Source organism: Ambystoma mexicanum, chromosome 1q (assembly GCF_040938575.1).
Source record: "Ambystoma mexicanum isolate Mex_15411 chromosome 1q, UKY_AmexF1_1, whole genome shotgun sequence".
NCBI lineage: Eukaryota > Metazoa > Chordata > Amphibia > Caudata > Ambystomatidae > Ambystoma > Ambystoma mexicanum.
The window spans coordinates 1,278,326,196-1,278,350,755 of NC_090922.1; the positions used below are offsets into that span (position 1 = coordinate 1,278,326,196).

At 44.3% G+C, this 24,560-nt stretch overlaps 1 protein-coding gene across 3 annotated transcripts in view; it reads left to right on the plus strand.

The window, feature by feature from the left end:
• The window catches only part of FYB2 (FYN binding protein 2), a 365,509-nt gene extending 344,956 nt beyond the window's left edge, over positions 1-20,553 (plus strand). For all 3 annotated transcript variants that reach the window (XM_069642109.1, XM_069642107.1, XM_069642108.1), the window contains 3 exons: positions 8,085-8,247; positions 8,375-8,408; positions 17,265-20,553. In XM_069642109.1, coding sequence (XP_069498210.1) covers positions 8,085-8,247; positions 8,375-8,408; positions 17,265-17,271 — 204 coding nt within the window. In that variant the 3' untranslated portion in view covers positions 17,272-20,553. The remainder of the gene's footprint in view (positions 1-8,084; positions 8,248-8,374; positions 8,409-17,264) is intronic.
• The last annotated feature ends 4,007 nt before the right edge of the window (positions 20,554-24,560 follow it).

Genomic DNA, 24,560 nt, shown 5'->3' on the forward strand with positions numbered 1-24,560 from the left:
CATACCAACCTGAGGAGAGGAAGGGGAGTAGGAGACCCCAGGAAGCTGTGGGGTATTTGGGTGAGGTCTGAGGAGGAGGTGGTGGACAATAGACCAGTAGTAGGAAGGTTGATGAAGCAGATTGGGGAGGTGATTTTTGGAGCAGGTGATGCATTGGTTAGAGAGTGCAAATGTTACTGGAGGGAATGGCAAGTGCTTGTGGGAGTTAAAGGAGGGTGTTTGCCTAAAGGTGGGGTGGAATGGTTGTAGTAATAGCACAGAGGAGGAAGTGGTAGTATGGAGAGGGAGTAGCAGTGCAGAGGAGGCAGTAGTAGTATTGTGAAAGAAGTAATAAGATCAAGGATTGTGGCAGAACTTGCGGGAGTGATTGGAAGGACAGAGGATGAAGATGCAAGGGATAGACAAGGAGGGTGAAGTTGGTGACAAGAGAGTAGTAAGAAAGGAACACCAGAAACTGAGAGGGAGAGGATATTGCATGATCAAAAGGAAACTGAATCAGGCAGATGCAGCAACACTCCAATATCCCGGTTAGAAAACTAACCCTTCAATAGTGTAGCATCAGTCTAGAAAGTAACTGAGGGGAGTTTAGAATGATAAGGCATTCTGACTTTAGGTCACTGCGTCTAGTAGAAGTCTGAACCTAGACAGTAGGTGTTAATATTCAGTATAGTCTAACCTGTTGGGGTAGGAGGACACCTGGGCTAGGGAGTATAGGTGCATTCTAGGTGAGGGGGGCAACCCTAGAGCCCTGGGAACACCAATACAAACCCTTTAACTGTCTCTGATATTGTGTATTCTTTGAGCTATCTATGAGGGTGTACCAATGATTGAATGGATTTATTCTTAGTTGTGAATATGAAACTGGTGCTGTGCTTGCATCACAGATTCCATATTTGAGTTGTAGAGTTGAAACATACTGTTAACTTCTTGGTATGTCCAGATAAAGAGGGTTGAAGAGTGTATGCATTTAACCACAATTGGTACAGAAGCGGTGGAAGATAGCTTTTTCGTTGTATTATCTTCATTGTCTGACCAATTTGGTGTAGTATAAGAAATAGGTTATAGGGGACAAGAAAATGTCCAGTCCAGCATCAACGTTTGATTGCAACTTGTAGGTGACAACTAGGGTAAAAGACAGTTTGCAGTGCTTGTGTTGTATTCTGTGAGAATGTTTCCATGTTCCTGTAATCAATGTGAATCTATTGGCAGTAATAAAGACAAACATCCACAAAACACAGCTCCTTTGCAAAACTGGAAAACTGACAAGTAACAAATCACTTTACAATTTGTAAGGTAACAAAGCCTTCTACATTTTGAAACTCATAAAATTAAGCAATTAGGCTGGATTCCAAGTGCATTACCAAGTGGTAATAGCCAAATGCCCAAGTTAAAGGTCTAAGTGAAGCAAGGATGTTTGACGAGGGTCAATAGACAGTATGCACCTGGTTTTGGCCACAGAAGGCACACATTATGGCTGTTGGAACATTAAATCCAATGACTGTGGAATTTTCAATTTAAAACTAGGAGATGGAAAGCAGAAACACTGCAATATTGGGACAATGAATTGTTGCCATCCTTTATTGCTTTACATTGTCTGCATTGGAACTGCCAATGTTCCAATGTTCTAATTAAGCTTTAAAAGACCCCACACGAGGACTCTACCCAGCATTAGTACCCGACACGCGCTACTCACCTGGAATACAACGTGTGGATTGGCTCTTTTTTGAGGCATACCACACGGTATTCCCATGTACGTTAGTGCGTGTCGGGTACTCTGTTCCCGGCGAGGGGTGTGGCAGCCCCTCAGCCAATGAGGAGGCTCGAAGCAGGGAAATCCCCGCTCCGAGCCTCCCCATGGCTGGAGGCTGCCTTCGTCCCCCGCCGGGGACTCGGGTATGTTTTTTTTCCTTTACACCCCCCCGCAAACTATCCTCTCCCCACCCTCCCAAACCCACTTACTTTCTTTTTTCTCCTTTTCTTGGGAGCAAACGCGCTGGAAACACTTCTGTTCCCAGCGCGTCTGCTTCCGATGGCCACCATGGAAAGGGAAAACGGACTAAGTTTTCCCTTTCCCGGCAGCCATTTTTTTTCAACTTTTTTTTCTGTTTCGAAACGTAGACATTTCGAAACAGAAACAAATGCAATTAGTACCCCGGTCTAACAGGCCGCGGTACTAATGGTTATAAGACCCTCGGCGGCGGGCCAATACCGCCCAAGGTAATGACCCCAGGGCTTTACGTCTTCGTTGTAACTATGGCCCCAGGGGCATTACCTGGGGCGGTATTGGCCCGCCGCCTCGAGGTCTTATTGCCACATTATGGGCCCTAAAACTGAATTAAAGGCCAGAGCACAGGGAGGGAATTTACTGTTTACATGCCCATAGCACACAGTAAGCCCAGAGTGCAGCCTCTATACATTTGTTCTAACCCGCATTACTCTTTTAGCTGAAAGGGTCAAAGGGCACAAATGGTGGATGCAAGTAATGCCTTTAAAGGCTGATTTAACTGTCAGATGAACTATCTACTTCCCGGGGGTAATGCCCACTCCATCATTGGCGAAAACCTTAACATGGATAGCTAGGGGCCAGTTGAATTTTAAATCTTCCTGTGCCGTTATGCAGAGTTGGCTGTGGGTACTTTTATGACCTGTATCTTTGGACTATATTGACAATTCTAGTGAATCATTCATTCGCAGAGAAATATCCATGATCTAATGCCCACCAACATGACCATCTCGCCTCAGATCAGGGACCGGAAGCAGCCTGTTTTTTTAATTTGTGTTTTGTATTTCATTGATATCGAGAGATGAAGATGAATGTCTAAAGGTAGGGAATGCCAGTGTTTTGGTGCTAGAAGAGAAAATTAGCAAAAAATGAGAGGGATCTCGTGTAGCTTTGGGCACAAAGATAACGTGAAAATACTGATATCGGAAGGAACATAAAGGTATATAGAAAGTGGTGCCAGCCCATAAAACAGAATAAGTACGGTTAGAGAAATTAGATAGAAACAAATGAAGTACATCCCTGAAGAAATCTAGTGAGATCAAGGAGGAAAGTCTACAGTGGGGTGGTTGGAGTGTTGGGAAATAAGAATAGGTGAGAGCTTGCTAAAGCAAACAGCTAGAAGAGAATAAGAGACATGAAGCAGGGCTGTTTTGCTCCAATGAGCAGGAGGGATGCCAGATTAAATGCAGGGCAGTAGTGGGATAGAATTGAGGAAAAATGAAACTTCAGAGTGGATGACTCTCTCAAAGTTTAGAAAGAAAATGGATAAGCGAATTGAGGTGAGTGTTAGAAGGAGAAAATGGGTCAAGAAAAGGTTATTTTCCAGAATAGGACTAATAGCATGTTAAAAAGAATAAACAAAAGAAGTGGCCATAGATATATTAAGAAAAGCAAGTAAGATAAGACATATGAGGATGCATTGTTGGAATTAAAGGGGTTAAGCAGAGAAGCCATATGATGAACATTTCATCTGAATATTTTAAATAATAAATCAAGGAATTAAAGATGGCCCCTAACTTTAAATGTTGTGGATGTCACCCAAAATATATCAGATGAATGCAGACTGGTTGTCTACAGAAACGAAAAACAACCTGTCTGCGGTGTAATCCTACTAATTTTTTCATTCCAATTCCCTTAAACATCCATACATTGAACAAATATTTAGGACAATTTTAGCAAATAAGCACATACTTTTACTTTGTGTACGATACATTCAAATTGCTTACAGTTAGCCAACTAAAAATTTCTAAACGTTGATTCACCCACACTAATCACACCTTGAAATCAAAAGGGTGAAGCAATTCTCAGAATAAAGTTGAAAACAAAAATGTTTCCTTAGTTGACAAGTATTGGCATCGGAGCAAAGCATGGCCCGAACACATGATTCTCCGATTCTAGGACTGTTTTGCGTCTAACATTTTGGACACTATCAGTGATACAATATTGGATTCCTAGTTTGGGTATAGATAAAATGTAACTTTTATGAGGGTTGAATTAGTTAGTTATTTTAAAAGCTTAGATTCAGGAATTTATTTTCTTTTTGGAAACAGGGACCATAGCGTGTAAGTTTCTAGCTACTCTCCAGGCGTCGAGTTCACCCTCTCCATTCCCCAGTTGCAATGGTGTTGCTAGGTCTGATAACAACCAGGGGCTACGCTGATGTCGGAACTGTCGGGACTGGGTGCTAACTATCCTTTTGGTTGTAACTCCTGCAATTCTATCCGGGGCTACAACCAAAAGATCACAGGCTATAACCCCCTTACACTCCCCAGTTGCATATCTTCATTTAAGAAAGAGATTTCATTTATGTTATTGTCTTTCGTGGTACTGATTGGTTTACTGTTTTTCTGATTTGTTAGTCCAAGCGCCCTGAGACATTTGGATGTGTGCCATCTTCTACAAAAATTAAAATAACTAAATTGACTGTCAGACACCAATCAAAGGACTTTGTATTCCATATATTTATATTTAATATGTATAAAGGTTTCATGTATCGCAAACACCTGTGCTAGACTACACCTTTCATAAACATAGTTTGTAAATAGGATTCCCCAAAACTGTTTTAATTGCTACCTGGGATTGAATTAATTCTTAGGACATTTCTTTAAATAATCTAGGGTCCTTGTACTCACTTTTATATGTTGCTCAAAGGCACAGGAGAGGTAGGGACATCCACCTGCTTTGCGCAGCACTGTCAGTTAGGTTCTTCCTTGCAGTCTTGGTTTCTTCTCAAAATATCGCTCAGTTAATCTGGTTCTGTCCTGGGAAGGGCCCTGCAGTCAGTCCCATCTAGAAAATGAATGTATATGGAGGGATTTTGCATTTACTATTTTCATTTGGATCCTAATTGTATTGTCTCTGTTGGATAGGCTCTCTTTCCTGCTTACTCATAATACTCTATCCTTCCTAAGAATTTTAGCTTAAATAACCACTGGACTCCAGAGCTGCAGCATCATTTGACATGGCAATTCACATTTGACAGAGCCTGTTATAGGTTCTCTTCACTTACTCACCCCCGCCCCCACCTACCAGCGATCTTTTACTTGCTTTCAGTAGCCAATAGAACTCAATTTGAATAATTTCTGGAACGCTCATACTTGTCCCATTCAATCAAGAATTATTACTGGATTGCTCGTACTTGTCCCAGTCAAGATAAATTATCGAGAATACTTAAGGAGAATGAGAGACGTTACTGGAATGCTCATTCTCATCCCAGCCAAGATGTATTTTTGAGAGTGAACAAAAGAGAAGAGAATCATTATTTGAATCTGCAAATTCGTCCCAGTCAAGATGGAGTGGAGATTGAGTGAAGAGAAAGGAACTGCATTGTTCCATGGGGGGAAACGGATGAGCACAACTAGGATGAAACGAGAAGAGAAGAGAAAGGAAAGAAAGAACAAGAGTGAAAGATTGTTCAGATTTTGAAAACCCAGGAACTGTATGATTGATACAAGTAGTTATTAAGAACCACCTACGAATACTTTATTGAAGTGAACTTGTTGACAAACTAGTTCACAGATAAAGGGAATCATTCTCTTGTGCCTTAGTTGTTCTTATAGTGGTAGGGTCAGGATAGGTTAGTTTTGACTTTGGACCGCACTTGGTTTGGGACTCTCACTGATGACTGATGAGCACCTTAGTTAGCTTTGTTAGTTAGGAGGAACATCCATATCCTAAGGAAAGCCTTTTTGTGGTGTTCTTCTGACCCGCTGCACAGAGAAGAATATGTTAGTTATGAGTTGACCTTCGCTCAGTAATGAAACATGAAATTGGACTTAAGTTGAACTGGAATATTATATTTTACTCCAGTTCCCTTTGTTTTAATAATAATTATATATTCAGATTTGCAAATAGTTTCTCAATCTGGAATAATTTTATTATGTCACTACAGTTATGTCCTGATGGAGTGATACAGCACTACCCCATTGGCCAAATTCCGGCCAATACGAGCCAGTATGAATCGGGAATTTCAAATGGCCTGGAAATTGGGCAACCAGTGGAACTGCATCACCCCCACCGCCTGTGTGCAGCGCCCTTCCCCAAGGCCACATCCAACTGACTTGGCAAGGGCATGAAATATCACCCACCCTCTGCCCCCACTCCTTACCTTGTTGGTAAGGAGTGGGGGCAGAGGCTGGGTGATAAGTGACCTTGGTAAGGTCTCACAGAGCCGCTCTCCTCCTGACCTGGCTGTACATCAGACGCAACTCGGGCATATGAAATCACCCACAGTACGTTGACAGGGCCTGTTGTCCATACTAAAATCTGTGTGGGTTAGTTGCAATGAGTTGGCTGCAAGTAGCCAGTAGCCTTGCAGATTGTCCAATGAGAATGACAAATAGACATCCCTAGAATTATAATGGTTAACTTCCTCTTCATCAAAATAGCTATTGGGTAGGTGATTGGGAAAACTCAACCAGGGAGAAGAGGTTAAAGAAAAGTCACCAGTTTTTCCTCAAGACTTAGGAACAACACTTATTTGCAAAAACTGTACCACCACACACCTAGAAAGCAGTACAATACACCTAGTTCATGTATTTGAACTCCCAAAAACATCCCATTCCATGCAGACTTAATTTAGCCAACATTTCAAATATCACTGACATGTTTTCTGGCACCATCCATAATGCACCCCTTTGGAGAGCCATCACAAACCAGTCCACACATTCAAAAGGTCTTCTGTCCATACTTACGTTACATACTTGCATACTGTATGTTGTCCTTCCCCCTCTGATGTTGCAGCCCTTTGTGGCAAAAACACTTTTATAGAAACCTCCAAATGTGATTGAGCATCGATTTAATGAGTTTTTTTTTGCCTGACACTGGATATCCACCTTCAACTATTATTGTGGGTCCTCCACTACCTTTTGTTTAGACAGTACATATTTCTCTTAATTTTGCTCACTGTGCATATGTCATCTTTCCATTGCAAATCTGACACTGGATCCTTTCGAATTACGTCCCTCAAACTTGCAGGGAAGAGAGGTTGGCTAATGGTGGCCCCTTGTAAGTACAGGCCCCTCCAGGTTCAGCAAAGCCACACCCACTCGCTTTACTTTTGGGCTCTGGAATGCCCATACCAGCCTCCTCTAAATGTGATGGTCTTGTTAACCCCATGTAAGATGGCCTCTATTCAACAACCGTTTCATGGATACCTGGGGTTGTGCCAGCCACCACTAGTATCCTTATTTTTGCTCTCTGCTAGGCGACCATCACTAATTGGGGTCTCTGGAATGCCACAGGCTCATGCAGCCAAGCGCATATACACTTCTAGGCATGATTCCCCGTCTAACCTTCCTTTTAATGAAAGGGTACCAAAGCTCTTTGAAGACAAACCTGGCAATCATGAGTGCACCTGGTCATTTGGGGGGGAATGCCCGACATCGCTGTGAGTACCTGTGTTTTGTTTACAATGTGCTGTACATAACTGGGCCTCCAATAGCAATTCCGGTCAAATGATTGCTCTACCTAGTAAAATAACTGTATCTCGCAAATTGTGTATGATATGACAGTTCTGTCTTGCAAATTATGTTTGTGTGTGCATCTGAAACCCAACTGGGATGGCAAAGAGCAATGTACCTGACAAACAACATAAGTGCCCGGGCACTTGGAGTATGTACAGAAACATGCAAAACCTGGCAATGATGTCACCACCTGGGCAAATGACTGCAGTGCCTACAACCTAATCTGAATCCTGTCCCATGATGTGAGTTCCAGAAAATATGATGGGATAACTGTCACGTGGTGTCTCAAGCATACATACGAAGCCAACACCTTCCAAATGGTGTGAATAACTGATCATAAAATGGATAATGTTGGTAACACAACAGCCACTACACAAAAGCCAACATTATTGGCTTTATCATTACTGTTAAGTGAAGAATTGAGCTACAATGGATTTCTGATGGCAAGTTTTGTTTGTATGAAACAATTTATATACACAATACAGCTTCATTCGTTTGTTCTTTTCTGGTGTGTTGTCTAACACACTGATTTGTGGGCTCAGACTAAGATTACCAGAATGTTTACATGGACAGTAGGTTGGGATATTAAATCACGTGATGCTCTCTTCTGTTCTCAGTACACGAAAGAGATTGAAGTCCTCAACACTGCGATGGTAGATCCGTCTGCTAATATTGGGAAACAAGGGAAGCAAGACTTGCCAATCAGACCTGGTGAAGAGTTGGACATTATTGACATAACAGATGGAAACATAATTATCTGTCGGAATTCTGGGGGCAAATGTAAGTGTGAGAGTTAATCTTATTCAGTATAACGTGTTCATTAAGGAGCAGGAAATTCAAAACAGAAACTGCATGTGTGGGCAAATTTACTGACACTATTTTAATGTTTTTCTTTTACTTTTCTTAGATGGTTATGTGTTAGTCGACCATTTGATCTTCAGGTGAGTGGAGTACTTTAAGTGTTGCAAGGTTGTGCTTTTTTAACACAATTTGCATTGACACATTTAATGATGGTGTCATTTTGAACAAAAATAATTTGTGTACATGTATGTGTGACAGAATGTCATCTTGCTTTTTTGATTTTTAATATATAATGATGCAGGGATTATGTTTCTGAAAGGGGGGTCTGCTAATCAGACCCCCATTTCACAATGCTCCACGCCAACATTATAATGCACAGGAGCCATGGTGTAAACCTGCTACTGACAGGGCAGAACCAGCTCTGCTGTGACCCAGAGGAGGTTCCAAGGTTGTCTGTGCATCTGACAGCTGCTGGGGCACTGTGTCACTGCAGTAAGAGGTACTAATACAACTTCTGCATTCTGATCAAAATCCTAATATTTGTCTACCTTCATCTGTCTGGTCTAAGTACAACTCCAAATATAAATCATGCCTGATAGTGACATGGTAACTGACATTAGCACACCCCATCAATTTGATACCACACCAGTGTCAACACTGTGAGCAGGGCTTAAACTGAGATGCATTATTTTTTAGGTTTAATTTAATCTCAGCAGTTTTTTTATACAATACCCAGGATTCTGGTTGTCTTGATTCTCCAGTAGAAGAGGACATGCCTTCCCCCAGGGAATATACACTTTCCCCTGGTGATGTTTGGGGAGTAGTGCTTCAAGGGCATCACATGCATAGCACAGCCAGCCAGCTACTAGTGTGCTCATCTCTGGAATGCCTTTGAAGCCTGTAAGCATAGGAAGGAGGAGTTAGACTAGCCATAGAGTGAAGGATGGCTTGGAGAAAGGCTCCACCATTGTAATTTATATTAGAGTTCTCTTCCTTTTTTCCTGCTCCACCCCTGTCCCCTGATTTTCATTTCTTGCAAGCAAGACCCTCTTAATTTGATGTCACAAGGCAAAGGGCACTTGGTATACCAACATGAAATGGGGCCCTAAAATCGGGTTTGCTTTGGATCAATTCCATGTTGTATTTGACCTATAAAAGGAGAGAGGAAATTCCTCATTCTTTGATATGATATGGCATTTATAACGCACCTATACACAAGTTTTACAAGGCATGACGAGGCAAGGGAGGGGGAACAGAGGGAAGACTGACAACAATCTTACTAGGCCAGGTGGCATTGTGATCGCGCAAGTGCAGGGAGGGGGGAAAAGGATAAGTGCAGGGGGAAAGGGGGAGTGGGCAGTGCAGTACATAAGAGAACAGTAAAAGAAATTAAAAAAATAAATAAAATGTGCAGAAAGCTAGTGACAAGTGCAAGGGTAAGTGCAGACATCAGTCAAGTGCTGGTAGGGGGCTGTAGGGATAAAGAGACCAAAAGAGCAAGGGTTGCCAGGGGGGCAGTACAGGTGTGCAACTGACGGGGAGGGGACCTGGGCCCGAGATCAGAGGGTAGCCAGGTAACCAGTGCAGTTTTAGTTTCAGCCAGGAGATCAGCAGGGGAGAGGGGGAGAAAAAGCAGAAGCAAAGAGGAAGGTTTTGAGGTGCTTCCGGAACCGGAGATGGTTCTCTGCAAGTTTCAGAGAGGCAGGGAGGCTGTTCAAGAGGGAGGCCCCAGCAGAAGAGAGAGATCTACAACCAACTCATTGCTTGGAGAAGTGACTGACCCTGAGGGAGTTGGAGGCGGATGAGCGAAGAGCTCGAGAAGAAAGATATTTAGGAAGAGAGAGTTGAAGGTATTGAGGCCCCAGGCCCCAGAAGGCCTTGTGGACAATGCAGATGGTTTTGAACTTAATCCTCGCTGCCACTGGGAGCCAGTGCAGAGATTTCAGTCCTGGAGGGATACGATCCCTGGGCTTGAGGCCAAGGACAATTCTGTTTTGGATGAGTTGCAGAGGGCGGAGAGTAGAGGCAGGCAGATTTAGAAAGAGGCTGTTGCAGCAGTCCAGCCTAGAGAGAACCAGAGCTTTGATTCATTCCTGTACTATTTTATTCATTTACATTTATAGAGCGCACTGGCAGCACAGATGCATTGAAGCACGGTTACAGGAAATTGTCTGTTATACAGTACATACATTGCTTCAGGTTACAATCAGTGTAGCAGATTGTTGTAGCTCTGTCGTGAGTGAAGTCCCTTGCCAAAGTCCTCTGTCAGGGAGGTGAAGACAGAAGGCGCCCAAGGCAGAGCAAAGATCTACTCCTTAGCCATTCCCAGGACACATTGGGGATGAACTACTGTTGGACTGAGGGCTAGCTGTGGCTGCACTGGAACCAGCATCCTGTTACCCAATGATGAAATACTTGTAGCTTTCAGCCAGGTTGCCTGTAGTGGGAGTGCATCAGAAGGACCTAACTTGAGCTGAATACCTGTGCCTATATTGGGGCTAACGGCAACCTGAAAGTGCAGCCGGAATCCTGTTTCATCACCTGCAGCTGTCTTCGAGCTGCTTCTGCATGCTCAATGTACCTTTGAGCAAACACAGAACCCAGGGTTCTGCTTCATTTATTTATTTAGAATTTATAAAGCGCAACTAAGCCCCATAGGGCGTCTAGGCTCTGAGCGAGGGGAGGGGCAGGCGCACGGTACAATGTGCCAAATGCTCTAGCGGAGAGGGAGAAAAAGATTGAACTAATATGCCTTCAGGGCTCTCCTGAAGGTAAATTAGTCAACCAGCATTCTTTAGCCAAGCGGGAGGGTGTTGCAAAGGCTGGGCGCCAGCACTGAGAAGGTACGACCACCCAAACGTTTCTGGCCAAATTTGGGGATCCTGAGAAGCGGATTAGTCCGATTGTAAATTTCTCGTTGGACAATATCTTTGCAATTTATTTTTCAAAAAGTGAGGGCCCACATTGGGGACGGCTCGCTGGACAACACACAAGATCTTAAACTCAATACGAGCCACCACCGGACTCCAGTGCAGACGATATAGCAAGGCCAGAGAAGGGGTCAACCGAGGCACCCTAAGTGCTTTAGGTACTCCATGAACCTTGAGCTGTTTATCAATAGCATTGTGCACCAGTGAAGATCACTGTCATCTTCACTTGGGCACAGCCTCACAACTATGAAAGAGTCCACCTTGCTGCATGCAAGCATTGCAGTTGATTCAACAGAACCTCAAATCAACCCGAAACCACAGTGTCAAGCCACTGGAAGCCTTTGCCTTACCTGATGACTCGAATCAGCAGAATCGTTGTTTCAGCCTGACTCTACCAGTGATTCAACCAGTTTGAACCCATTGACATACATCGCCTTGTTTCACCCACAGTCTTTTCTCAACACATACTGCTTGTCACGTCTCAACACTGACTTGATCACAGAAAACTGCATAGAAGCCAGGCTGAACACTGGTGGGTGCCCAAGACAAAGAAATTAAGCACTTTAAAAAGGCCTATCCCCATAGTCCCTTTTGGGACCATAGTGACAAAAGTCCACCTTATGTGCCCTTTTCTTACAAGACATTTTCTGGAACACATACACTGTGGCAATTGAGTAACAGAACGCCCCTACACACTTACCCAAATTAAGTCAATATTTTCTTAGACACTTGATTGGACATTCTTTTGTTTTGGAGTATTTGTATTATTGGTGTTTGGGTTGCTAAAGTTATCACCTCAACCCATTTATGAAGATGTAGTCTGCCTCAGCCTGCGCTGCCACATTAGCTGAAATAGGCATAACTTTTGGGAAGCGAATTTTGTGTTTTTTTTAATTATTATTATTTTTTTTTTTAACTGTGATTGGGATCAATTCAGTTTAGTATTAGTGTGTAACTGAGTAGGCAGTTTAGCCATGACTCTTCCCAGTACTACTGCACAGTAACAGTCATTTTGTCACGGTATGTATGTATGCATGTGTGTCTCAAATTCGAGGCTGTGCTGTGCAACACCTTCCACCACGGCCTAGCAAAATAAACAAAGTAACAGGAAGTAAATTGGGCCTTATGAATGCAGACAGACTTCCTTTAGGATGTTCTTGGGTTCTGATTGGCTGCATGAGCTCAAACTGACTATCGACCATCTCTGAGGGCTAACCTGAAAGCTCACTGTGTGTTAGTCAGGAATATTTCCGTGCCAAAATCCCATCCCATTCTTCACTAAACGATTAGTCTGCTACTGTAGGTCAATTTTTTAGGAGTTCTTCTATGCCTTATATATTCAAATCATTTGGATATAGGGACAATATTTTTGTTTTCTTTAAGGAAAACATTGGCTTTATGTGCAAAAACAAAAGGAGATGTCATCAGCCCTGAAAGGTGGTGCCTTTTAGTTATTGTTGTTTTAAAAGTGGAGTGGCAGAGTCATGTTGCTAAAGAAACCGTGTGCCACATTTTTTGGTTTCATTTTCTTATGTGCCAGCCATTATTTCCCTTAACGAAGTTGTTTTCCCTCAATTCCTCTATCTGTTCAACGTTAATCATTCATAGTGACACTGCCCACTGGGCATGGTCAGCTTCTATGCCAGTGGTTACTTTGCCCAGGGCATGTCCTACAGCTTGTCCTGGGATCTCCAAGTACTTGCATTGGGGACTGGCCAGAACCTGGTCACTGGTGACTTCCCTGGAGCATAACCAAAGTGCCTACCCTGGGCCCCCAAGTCAGAAGTAGTGGGCATTGGCCATTGTCCTTCTATCATGACCATCAGTTAGTTTATCTGGAGCATGGTCGTTGGTCATGTGCTGAGCCATTCATTCATTCTATTGTGAAATGGTTGGTTGTCACTTTGGCCACACCCCGCGAGCCCCAAAGTGTAGGTGGCACTTTGCCCAGAGCATGGCTTTCCTTCATGTCTAGCCCCAGATAGTGGTAGTGGGCAATGACCATGTCCTGCAGCCAGTGGTCATTTCCTACAAGACATGGGCCTTTCTCAACCACTCGGTCCCCAATCCTAGCTGTAGTTGCACTAGCAATAGCCTGCTGCCATGGCCAGTGACCCTGGTACTTGGGGCATTCCCTGCTACCATGTCTAGAATCCCAAGGCAACATTTACTGGGCACTGGCCACAGTCTTCAGCTAGTCTATTTACCTGGAGCATGGCAAGTGGCCATGCCTGGACCCCCTGAATCTGTAGCAATCACACACATTTTCCCCAGCCCCCCGCATCACGTACAAATACACACAAATGCAGACACTCCTTCTCCCAGCCCCCGCCCCACAACAACCACTGCCTTTCAGACACACGGGCACACTAAAAAAACACTTATCTGAAGGCCCTCGAGGGACAACGGATCGATGCCATCGACGCAGGACGCCCTCTGCTGAAAATTTTCTGAAGCAGCACAGCTGTGGACATTACTTGTTATAGATGTGGAATACGTCGGAGGAACATCCCATCGAAAGAACGTTACCAGGTATGGTAAGCAACTTGTTCTTTTGTCTTACAAATGGAATGAAATCAATATTTCTGAGCATGTACGGTATGCCAGGCTCTATTCTTCCAAAGGAAGCAATGCTCTGATGCCCTTTGCTGTTAGATTACTCACAAGATGAGGTTTTCTTGCTAATAAAGACATAACTAGTTGAGCACAGTGTTAATATGGCACTCTCTGCATTGTTTTCCCCTGTGAGTGAGGGAGAAAGTGTGACAATATAGTTTTATATAGTGTGTACCATAGTTAACCTGCCTTTTGGTGTTGTGTGCTATATTATAGGATGACTACGCATCTGAATCTTAAAGGCATTCCAAGTGCAACATTTGACTTCTCCCTAAATAATATGGGGGTAGCTCTGTTTTGTGGTAAGAGTCACTTCAATTGTCTGACAGGGTCGCAATCAGAATTTGATTCAGAAGCAACTTTCACAGCCTATTGCTTTGCGAAAAAGAAATTCCACCGTACTCTATGCTGGAAGTTGCACCACTAACTGCAGATTTAAAAGATTTTAAAAAAGAGTGAATACAGAATCAATGTATTGCAGGGGAATGTAACAAGCAGCTCTCCAGATATATTTGGCTGACTTCCTTTTCCTGATAATGCACCTTAAGTTGGGATTCAGGCTTCTGTTGTCTTTCCAGTCTCTGCAGCGGTTAGGAAGCATGTCTCACTTCCTCGTGCTTTGGTCCGGTTTCCACAGATCCTCTTTGTGTGTTGCTTCCTGGGCTGCTTTCTCGCTCTGTGTAGCTGCCTGAACCTCTGCATCACCGCCGTTACTTCTCTCTGCCCTGAGCTGGAGAACTATATCTTTCTCTTCCCAGCATGGTTTTAAACCATGTGGGGGCAAAAACTATACTAGTGGTTCTCATTGGGAGTAATCATCATTCTGCGTCTCAGTTGTTTTCCTATTGTTCCTTATACTACATTGGGGAAACAGGTTGGATCTTGTTGGGAGTAATCATCACCATTCCCAGCTTCTTCCTCATCTTAGCTGTTGATAAATTATTCTTTAGATGATATTAGGGTACACTTGAAGCAGACTTGCCAGGTGGTTGAGAGAGAGGGTTACAATACGTCATTAAGACATGAGGAAAGGAGGGATCATCCCTAAAAGGGAATGGAGGCGTATGTGACTTTCTCCAATAATGTTGTATCCCCCTGAGGGTTGCCTCCCCCCCACATGTGGCCCACCCTCATATAGCCGTCCCCAAGGACAGAATCAGGTAATGACTGCCGTCCTCTGGCCACATGGGGAGAGGCCACCTCGGGGAAAGGAGTGATGACATTATCAGATTCATCCCAACATTGACAGAAAACCTGAAGTTTAAGAAGCCAACTGTGTGAAACACCCATAAGGAGAAGCTAGTAAATCTCATATCCTTAGTTAAGTTTAGTTAGTTGGAAGGTCAGTTAGTTCAGCTTTTGGACAGCGGATATTCTTTCTTTTTGGGCATTCACAGATAGCTAACAGGCATCATAGTTATTCATATAGGCAGGGCTCCCCCATAGCAATAGGGACAGTTGGGCCTTCATACTATTATTTAATAAATATATCTTATTAACGGCAACAGAGTCTGTAACCTTCTTCTGGTCCACCACACTACACAAATGTCATTTTTCTATGCACATTTTCTAATACCAATACACGCTTTTGACATTGGAGAAAAAACGTTTTCTTCTGCTATGTACCAACAAAATAATTTTGGATACATGATAATCAAAGAGCGTTTTAATATACTGACTGATAAGTGCAATGTTCGTCATTGAACTGAGAATGGAATGCTGCTTAGAGGTGGCCTTGTGTTACTTAGGATTAAAAATGTTAGAAATCATATGGTGTGATTGCGCGTGCCTGCCATGTCGTAGCGAGACTGTCAAAGGCAGGTCATTCTAATGTTGTAAACAAATCTTATACGTTTCTATTTGATTGTAGTCACTTCCCCTGCATCATGTGTGTAGGAGACACCCAGGCACGTCTGCATCATTCTTAAAATCAAGACGAGTGCCTTGCCAGAAGTACATGGAATCTGAGCAGCGTTTGCAGCACTCTGTTCCTTTGTGGCAGGCTAGATTCTGAAGGATTTTGACTGTTTAGATTCTTTTTTTACATTTTGGAGCTCTGGCCTATAAGGCAACGGCCCAGCCAGTCTTGGGGTGGGAGGCAATTACCCCTTTGCCCCCCCTTGCCAGTCCGCCCCTTGCCGTATCTAGGATATCTGATGTGCGGCTGAAGGAATCACCTACATGTGAGCACAAACAGTGGCATATTGCTACACCTGATACTTGTAGAAGGTATTGGGTTATCAATATTTGTTTGAAAGATGCAAGCACCATATCGCATTTCAAGGAGTAAACATTAGCCAATTGGTTAATCATTTGTGAGGACCTTGTTGGAAAGTCCAGTCTTGGGTGGTGTGGGGATATAGGGCATACAGTAGCATGTGGCCTATTCTTTAAGGAGATTTAGCTAGGGGGGACCACATAAGAGGAAAAACCTACCAGATAAATGGCCCTATAGAAAGTACATTTGCAATCAAATGGGAATGTGCTCCATCAGAAAAAAAGAAACCGATATTTGTGCTCCATCAGAAAAAAAGAAACAGATATTATTAGTGCATTCTTTTATAGCGCATCTCACCCATAGGCCTCAGTGTGCTCACAAAGACAGACAACAAATAACAAAAAGAGGTGCAGTGTCATATAGGGGATGAAAAAAAAAACAAGGTATGAGGAATAGAAGACAACAGAATAGGCTATCACTCTAATCCTTAGAATGTTTCAAAAAAAGGTAGCAGGTGCTTCATTCCAGAAAGAACATGGCATGATAACCTGTTCTGAGATGAGTTTGCAACACACGCTTTTTGCTCACTGTACCTTTCAATCCTTAGAATGTCCTTGGGTGTGTCCTTCATTATTGCTTTTATTATTATGATATTTATTGAGTGCGCAGACCTTGCTTCGAGAAGCAACTGAGTGCTTTACAGAGGTATACAACAATACAGGTAAATAACGGAGCCCATTACAGAACTATACAACAGTACAGACACATAACGGAGTAACAACAGAACAGATATAGAGCAGTTCTGGAATACAGAGGGGCACAGAGGAGAGATACAGCTATACCGGGTTTGCTTTAAGGAGAGGGGAGGACCGCGTCTAGCGAGTCAGGTGGTGCAAGCTGGATGTGATGTGATGGCCTAGGTGCTGAGGCAGAGATTCCTTGAAGAGGTGGGTCTTAAGTTCTTTTCAGAATTGATGGGGGGTGAGTCTAAGTCAGTTGGGATAATGACCCTTGCCCAACTTATGGCCCGAGACGAATTGGTGGTTGCTCATTATCCTGCGTAACAGACTTCTCCCGCAGTCTATAAGTCTATAGTAATTGATGTTATAAAAACAAATTGACATTTACTCTTTTGTTAAAGGGCAGCAGAGACTTTTTACTAAACATGGTGTGAAGTAGAGATGTAAAACAATGTACATTCTTAAAGTTGAAGTCTTATTTTGTTTTTCCAGAAATTAGCATGCCTTTTTCTGAAGACCAGCGACCGACATAGCGGCATGACAGGGGAGCGGAAAACGGAAGTTCGTCACACTCTGCAACGTTGATAAACAACTCTGGATATAAATGCAGATTGCTGTCGTGAAATGAAATTACTCATTGAAGGGACATTTTAGCATTGTGAATTCTGTCAAAATTGCCAAAATGAACTATCAAGCTTGCAGTGCAATTCTCTACACTCAACCTAAGCTGTAGTTGGTGTACAGGCAGCAGCTGTGCATGGCTAACCGCAGTGTACCGGAAGTTGCCTGCTGTGCACCGTGTGGCATGAATAATGCATAACTCCCCTCCACCAGACTGTTCTAGCGCACCTATGCCTGAGAGGAGCACCCTCCGCGTTCATCTGATCCAACCAATTGGATGTTGGTGGGTCCACAGAACTGTGCGCCATAGGGCGACAACTCAAATTCACTTATAAGAAGAGGGTTCATGCAGCGTAGGCAGATCCCATGCGGCAGTGCGCCAACTTGCCGCTAATCAGAAAGGCGAGGCTGCTTTTAGAAACATTTCCAAATACATATTAAACTAGGTAATGCACTTACTCAGAATAAACATTGGCACTTTCCAGTATGCCCAAACAAACGTTGTAAATCAACATGGAATGTATTGTGCAAGTGTCGTATTTGCGTAGCGCTAGCCTCCTCATTACAAACATTATTGTCTGCACGTGATGTCATGGAGGAAGGGCCACATTGGCTCGTGGGCTTATGATGGCTCATGATTTACTATCGCTGAAATTACTTTCTCTTGTTCAACCTTTGTGAGACGTTTCAACTATTGTCCTCTAGCAAAATGCTGTCTACGACCCAAACAAGAACTCATCCACTAAGTATGGCTTGGAGACACTGACTATTCAAATCTGTCATCAAGCCACTGCTGAAACATTGTTCATTGTTGATGAAAAGACAAGTTGATGTTTCCGGAACTCTATTTTTAAACTGCTACCATGGACATGACACAGCGACACAGTAGGATTTCCAGGTGATAATAGTCTCGTTGCCTTTGTCACAGCAATGCTGCAGGTAATATCTAAGGTTGAAGGCAGTCTTCCCATTTTTCTAACATAAAGTGAGTTCCAGGTGAAACTATGCAACTGGGAGGATGAGTGTGCAATTTGAAGTGCGTGTGCGCTCTTGCAATATATCAGATTAAATAGGCAAAGCATTTCATGTAAAGCATTTTCTCTTCCTGGTCACATGATCAAAGCACGCTCTGAAACATGCTGATGAACATGATAGCTAGCCACGAGTTCTTCAAGTTGTTCTATTTTGCAAACACAATGTCACGCATGCATATTTATGGCAAAGTCAGACCAAGGACCTTTGCAATGAAATTCTAAATAACAATCACTTTCTTAGTTTGACAAAACTCCCTGCACAGTGGGCTACCGGGTTTCATTACTGGCTGAGCTTATTTCTCCATAATGTATATACAAATGTTACCCATTTCATTTTAGAAATGACGGTGTTTTGTGAAAACATTCTGTTTTCCTGTCCACCTTTCTGTGGATTAAAGTTTCGCTTCTCTCCTTGTACTGCATCAGCACTGGGCTAAGGCATCCTTACACTGGGATTAAGTAAGGCAGATGACACATTGCATCATTTATTTGTTAATACAATGTCGTGTTCTATCTGTTGGGGACTCCATGTGTCTTTCTGGTTGAAAGTTTGAACACACATACACGTCTCTTGGGTATTCCTCACTTTTGCCGAAGGGCAATTTGCCAATTTATTTATTTGTGCGTTTGTTTTTCGCTGATTTTATTTTTAATTTTAAAATTCGGCAAAAAAGCTAATAGTCCATTGTACCAAACTCTGTGATAAACTATTAAGTTCAAAATAGCAATGTGGAGGTTTGTCTATGATGCCCGTGTGAATATTTGGCGTTGGCAGCATTGCACAAAGCTAAGACAGAGGCTGGTGCCAAAGTGGCTGCACCAAGCAACACTGTGGTGTAAGTAGCAACTTCATTCAACTCCTCCCAAACAAGAACTCGTCTCAGGATGTGAAATTATGCAGAATCTTCTTAGGTCCTTCATTTCATACATCCACTGAAATAAAATGGCTGCTGTTTTCTTAGCCTTTGTAAATGTGTATTTGTAGTATTGTCTGAAGTTAGAAGTCGCCATTTTCATACTACGTGGCATTATTTAAAGCAGATACAAAACCTTTGAGGCTCAAAGAAATATTTTTGTTCGGCAATTCTACATACGAACTGTTTGTTTGTAGTTTAAGCACCAAATACATGTTGTTTGACAAAGAAAGATCCTCTTCGTTGGGAAGCTTCTTGGGCAAAGCAGAAGTGTATTGTCTATGCTGCAAATTGTAAAGAATAAAATGCCATTTCAAGTTGGAAAAAATCAACTAAGTTGACATTTTGTAGTTGTCGGGAAAATACAAATTGCATGACAGTGGCAATAACACGTTTATACATTGAGTATGCCATGTTGATGTCTAGAATTTGCCATTGAGGTGACACTAATACAGTCAACATGATCTATACATTTGAATAAAATCTGACAAAAAGAATATTGACTGCAAAACATTTCTTCGAAAATGTTGTGGCTTCATTAATACTAAAAACATTCTACACACGTGTGTTAAATTGTTCAAAGTTAATCAAAATATTTGTCAAATTAATGTTGTACATTTTAGACTGTACAAGAGAGATGAATCCATACATTTAGATTGGTGTGTGAATTCTGTCCATGTTCTATGTACGGGTGAATTGTTGACATTTTTCGATTCTCATTACAATATCCCTCAATGATCCGACGATTGTTTGAACAATACTTACTTTGCGTGATGATGCAGCGTTTTCTTAAATGCAACTGGTCTCATTTTTTGTTATTATATATTATTTAAAATGTATTCTAAGCAATTGAAATAGTGGACATTCAATTAACATATACATGTCACTATATATATTATAGTATAAATGAACTGCACAATATTTTCATATCTAATCTTTCAACAATCGATCATGTACAAGCATAATGAATAGTCTTTGTTTGACTAAAACACATTTCAAGAGAATGTTGGAGGGCTATCAATTGGCACTTTATATTTGTGATGTTGGATAGTAAATAATTTGTTTAAAAAAAATATACATTTTGGTTTGGCTTGAGTTTACTACAGTGATGTAAAAATGTCAGCATTTTCTGTAAGCAATATTATTTGAAGAATTTTAGAAAGTCAACTATATTTCACAAATGCAAATAAAATATGCATTATTAATATAGAATTATTCATTGTTTGCTTTCTGAAAGGGATATAATGTTTTTGTAATTAGACCTTATTCCCTGCAAAGGGGGGATTGGGAGGATGACCCGATGGTGCAAGAAATCAGATTTCTCGTGTGCCATTAAGAAAGGCTGTGAGCTCAATGTCCAAATGTACTCTTACGCCCCGTCCCCTTTCCTCCATACTGTATGGGGGTCCCTCGCTAGGGATGGGAGACGAAACCTTTTTCACCAGAAAAAACATTCTTCTGCCTTAAATTTCGAGGTGCACGGCCCTAGGCGCATGCACACACCTGACTCCGCCCACCAACGCCACTCCTCAGTCCCCTTTTCTGCATCGACGGGAACGGGCCGACATCACCAGCGCTCCTGGGTTTGGCTTTGTCCATGTAATTCCATGCGCTCTTCCCCGGATACTTTCATCTATCTTTTAGTCTTCTTTTCGTCAATTAGGTACTTGGTCCTCCGACGCCACGTTCCTTCCCGGCGCATGTCGATTCATCAGGCTTCAGCAGGTGTCCAGCCTGCGACGGGCTCTTCGTATGTCCGAACCCCACGCCCTTTGCTGCCTTGGCCCCAACCACAGCTTGGAGTGTTGTACTGCGTGAGACGCACTGACTCCATGTACACTGAACTGAAGGACAGGCTAGGTCGGTGGAGGGAGCTCTTCCAAAAATCGCCTCGGAGGACTTAAAGGACTTTGTCAAACATTGCACAAGGCCCAAGGCAAGACCTCTATTTACTATCACACCCCGCAAGGGTGACTCCTTCCCAAGGAAGCGCCCAAGCGTGAGGAACCTCTTACGTTCTCATACCAGCAAACATACCAAGGCTAGTCCAGCTACCGGCTTCACACCAAGGGGTCTCTGAATCCCTTGGGGTTCAGTGCTGAGGGACCACAGGGTTATTTTACCGGGGTTACACCCTAGGGGCAAATCCCTAGTACTGGCAATATGTGTGAGGGGGTGCCTATACGCAGCACTACCGGCAGTTCTGCTGATGGCAATACGCCTTGGTGCAGGGTAGGCCTCATGCTCCAACACCAAGTGTCTTGGATGAGGCTGGGCTGGGCCCAGTGAGCAAGGCACCATGACTCAGGCATGTGGCACGCAGCTCAACAAGATGGCCACCGTGCCAGACAAAATTGCCGATCGTCCAATGCCCCTCTTAGGAACGGAGCGGGCGGAACGGAGCGGGCGGAGGAACAAGTCACAAGGTGAACAAGTCACAAGGTGGGACGGGTGTCAACCAGGTACGTGGCCTACAACCTGTCCATAAGCAGCACAGGGCATGTGTCCATTGCACCCCAAGCAGAGTGTGACCCGGCCACAGAAGCCGTCAGCCACTCCGTCAATATCTCCGGCCACCTTTTCAGCCTCCGAAGACAGGTTCGTCGAACGGGTCCTATCGCTGATGAGGACCCCTCAAATGGGGGCCATCCTTCGGGGTGCTATCAGGGACATGCTCCCCCCAGTCACTCCACCAGACCCCATAGTCATTCCTCATATGGCTCCATCGCCTCAGGCTCCAGTGCAGCCCCCGCTGCCCATACCGGCTCCTTCGATTCTGGTTCCCCTACCTCCCACAGTTCAGCCGGTTCAACACGAGCCTCCATAGCAGCCATTGGCTCTAGTTTCCACACCATAGCCCACGGCACCCAGTACTCCAGCTCTGGACCTACCGGACACTCGTATGAACACCGATGAGGAGGAGGACCCTGAAACGCCATCCTCCGCCAGGGCCTTCCATGAACGCCTTGCAGGTTTGGCCGAAATATTTGGGCCTTCCACAGCCCGAGGTCGAACAGCCCGAAGAGGGGGGTCTTGGCAGAAGTCCTCACCCTAAGTCCCCCTACGGGGATCCCGATGCAGAAAGACATTGTAGCCCTGGCCAAGAAGGGGTTGCTCAAGCCACACTCTGCCCAACCTGTCAATCGGCGCCTCAACGCAAAGTACAGGCAGATGGAGGGGGATACACTCTTGCTTTCAGCCCATCCACAGCCGCACTCCTCGATGATCGCTGCAGCGTCACTCTATTCTAAGCCTGGCAAGGAGGAGAAGATCTTGGAGGCATACGGGAAAAAGCTGTACTCCAACGCCTCCTTGCACATACGTCAATCCAGCGCGGATGCCATGCTGGCAGCCATTAACCAAAGGCTTTGGCGGGAAATAGCGGATTTCCTCCTGGAACTTCCGGCACAGAACCAAGTATGCTTCAAAGCAGGCCTAGGAGAAGCCAGGCTGGTTGCACAGGACATCGTGGAGTCCACTATGGCCCACATTGATACCTCTTGTTGGGCCATCTGTATCCCCACGGACATGTGGAGGACGGCCTAGCCTCGGGCTACCAAGTTTAACCCTGATGTCCAGGAACACATATTGAACTTTCCATTTGAGGGTTGTGACCTCTTCCACTCAACCACGGATAAGGAATTGGATAAAAAGAACAGCTCGCAAACTGCAAAGTCTTTATTCTTACTAAGGCCACGCCCAAGGCGTACACCCAGTCACATCAACGCTCCGACAAGGAGCTGGCGTTTGGCGAGTTCCGGGGCTTCCAAGAACGGAGGTCCAGACAACCTGACCGTTTTCAGCATCGGCACCAGTGATAACGCCGAAAGGAGGGGAAAGTGCTTTTTCCAATCCCCCTCCTCTGCAACAGCCTCAGAGGGAAAGAAGGCATGACACGTCCCTTCGGGTTCATGTGTCTCCGGTGGGGGGCAGGCTTGCATTTCACGAGCAATTTTTGCACCAGAATTTTTCAGACCCCTGGATCCTATCCGTAGTCTCCACGGGGTACCACCTACCAGTCCCCTTTTCCTCGCCCCTGCCCTCCTAACTTCTCCCACAGATTGGGACAGCAACTCTGTTGGTGGAGATCCGTTCGCTCGTCGTGAGCCAGGTAGTGGAAGAACTTGCAGCCTCCCAGACAGGATTGGGCTTTTATTCCAGGATTTTCACCTCCCTAAACTCTGCAAATATTCAAGATGGTTAGGCCAACACTCATTGCAGAGACAATGGACAAGGGAGACTGGATGTGCTCCCTGGATCTGAAGGACGCGTATCTATACATCTCAATTTGGCAGCCGCATCATTCCAATACAAGGTGCTACCCTTTGGCCTCAACTCTGCCCTTGGGTATTTTCAAGGTTAGTGAATGCAGTGGCAGCACTCCTCAGGGCCCAGGGCCACCACATCTACCCGTACCTGGCAGACTGGCTCGTCAGGGCCACATCTCAAGAGGCAGCTCTCCATACCTCCTCTGCACTTATGGACACACTCCATGACTTGGGGTTTACCATCAACCTCAAGAAGTCCCATCTGCAGCCTACGCAGAACCTGACCTTCCTGGGCCTCATCTGGGACATGAGCTCTGAGAGAGTCTTAACTTTGGTGGACAAAATCTTGGCCATCAAGACAGCACTGCTCACTTCCTCTCCAGGGCAGTGACCTCCGCTTGGTGGTACCAACACTTGTTGGGTATAATGGCAGTGGTCCTACTGGCCGTACCCCACACAAGACTCAGAATGAGGAGATTACAGCTGCACTTCAGTCTCATGGAATCAAGAGAAGGGCTCCCAAGCTAAACCAGACAACATCCCTCCTTTTCTCCACTCGGACCTCACGTGATGGTCTGCGGACTGCAACCTGCGGTGGGGCAAGCCCTTCAGGCAGCCGACCCCTCAGGTCACCATTACTACAGACTCCTCCCTAGAAGACTGGGGTGCCACTCTGGGCAGCCACAGTGCCCATGGAGTCTGGACTTGCCAGAAGCAGGAGTTCCACATCAATTGGCTGGAGCTGAAGGCCATCTCCACTGTGCAACCTAGTGATCAGCATGTGGGAATGGGCATTGGAAAACAACATCTACCTCATGGCCGTCCACCTCCCGGGGGAGTCCAAGTTGGAGGTGGACAAGCTCAGCAGACTGGGAGCGGACAATTACGAGTGGCAATTGAAGACCTGGTGCTGAAGGAGATCTTCCTCAGGCGGGGGCACCCACAAGTGGA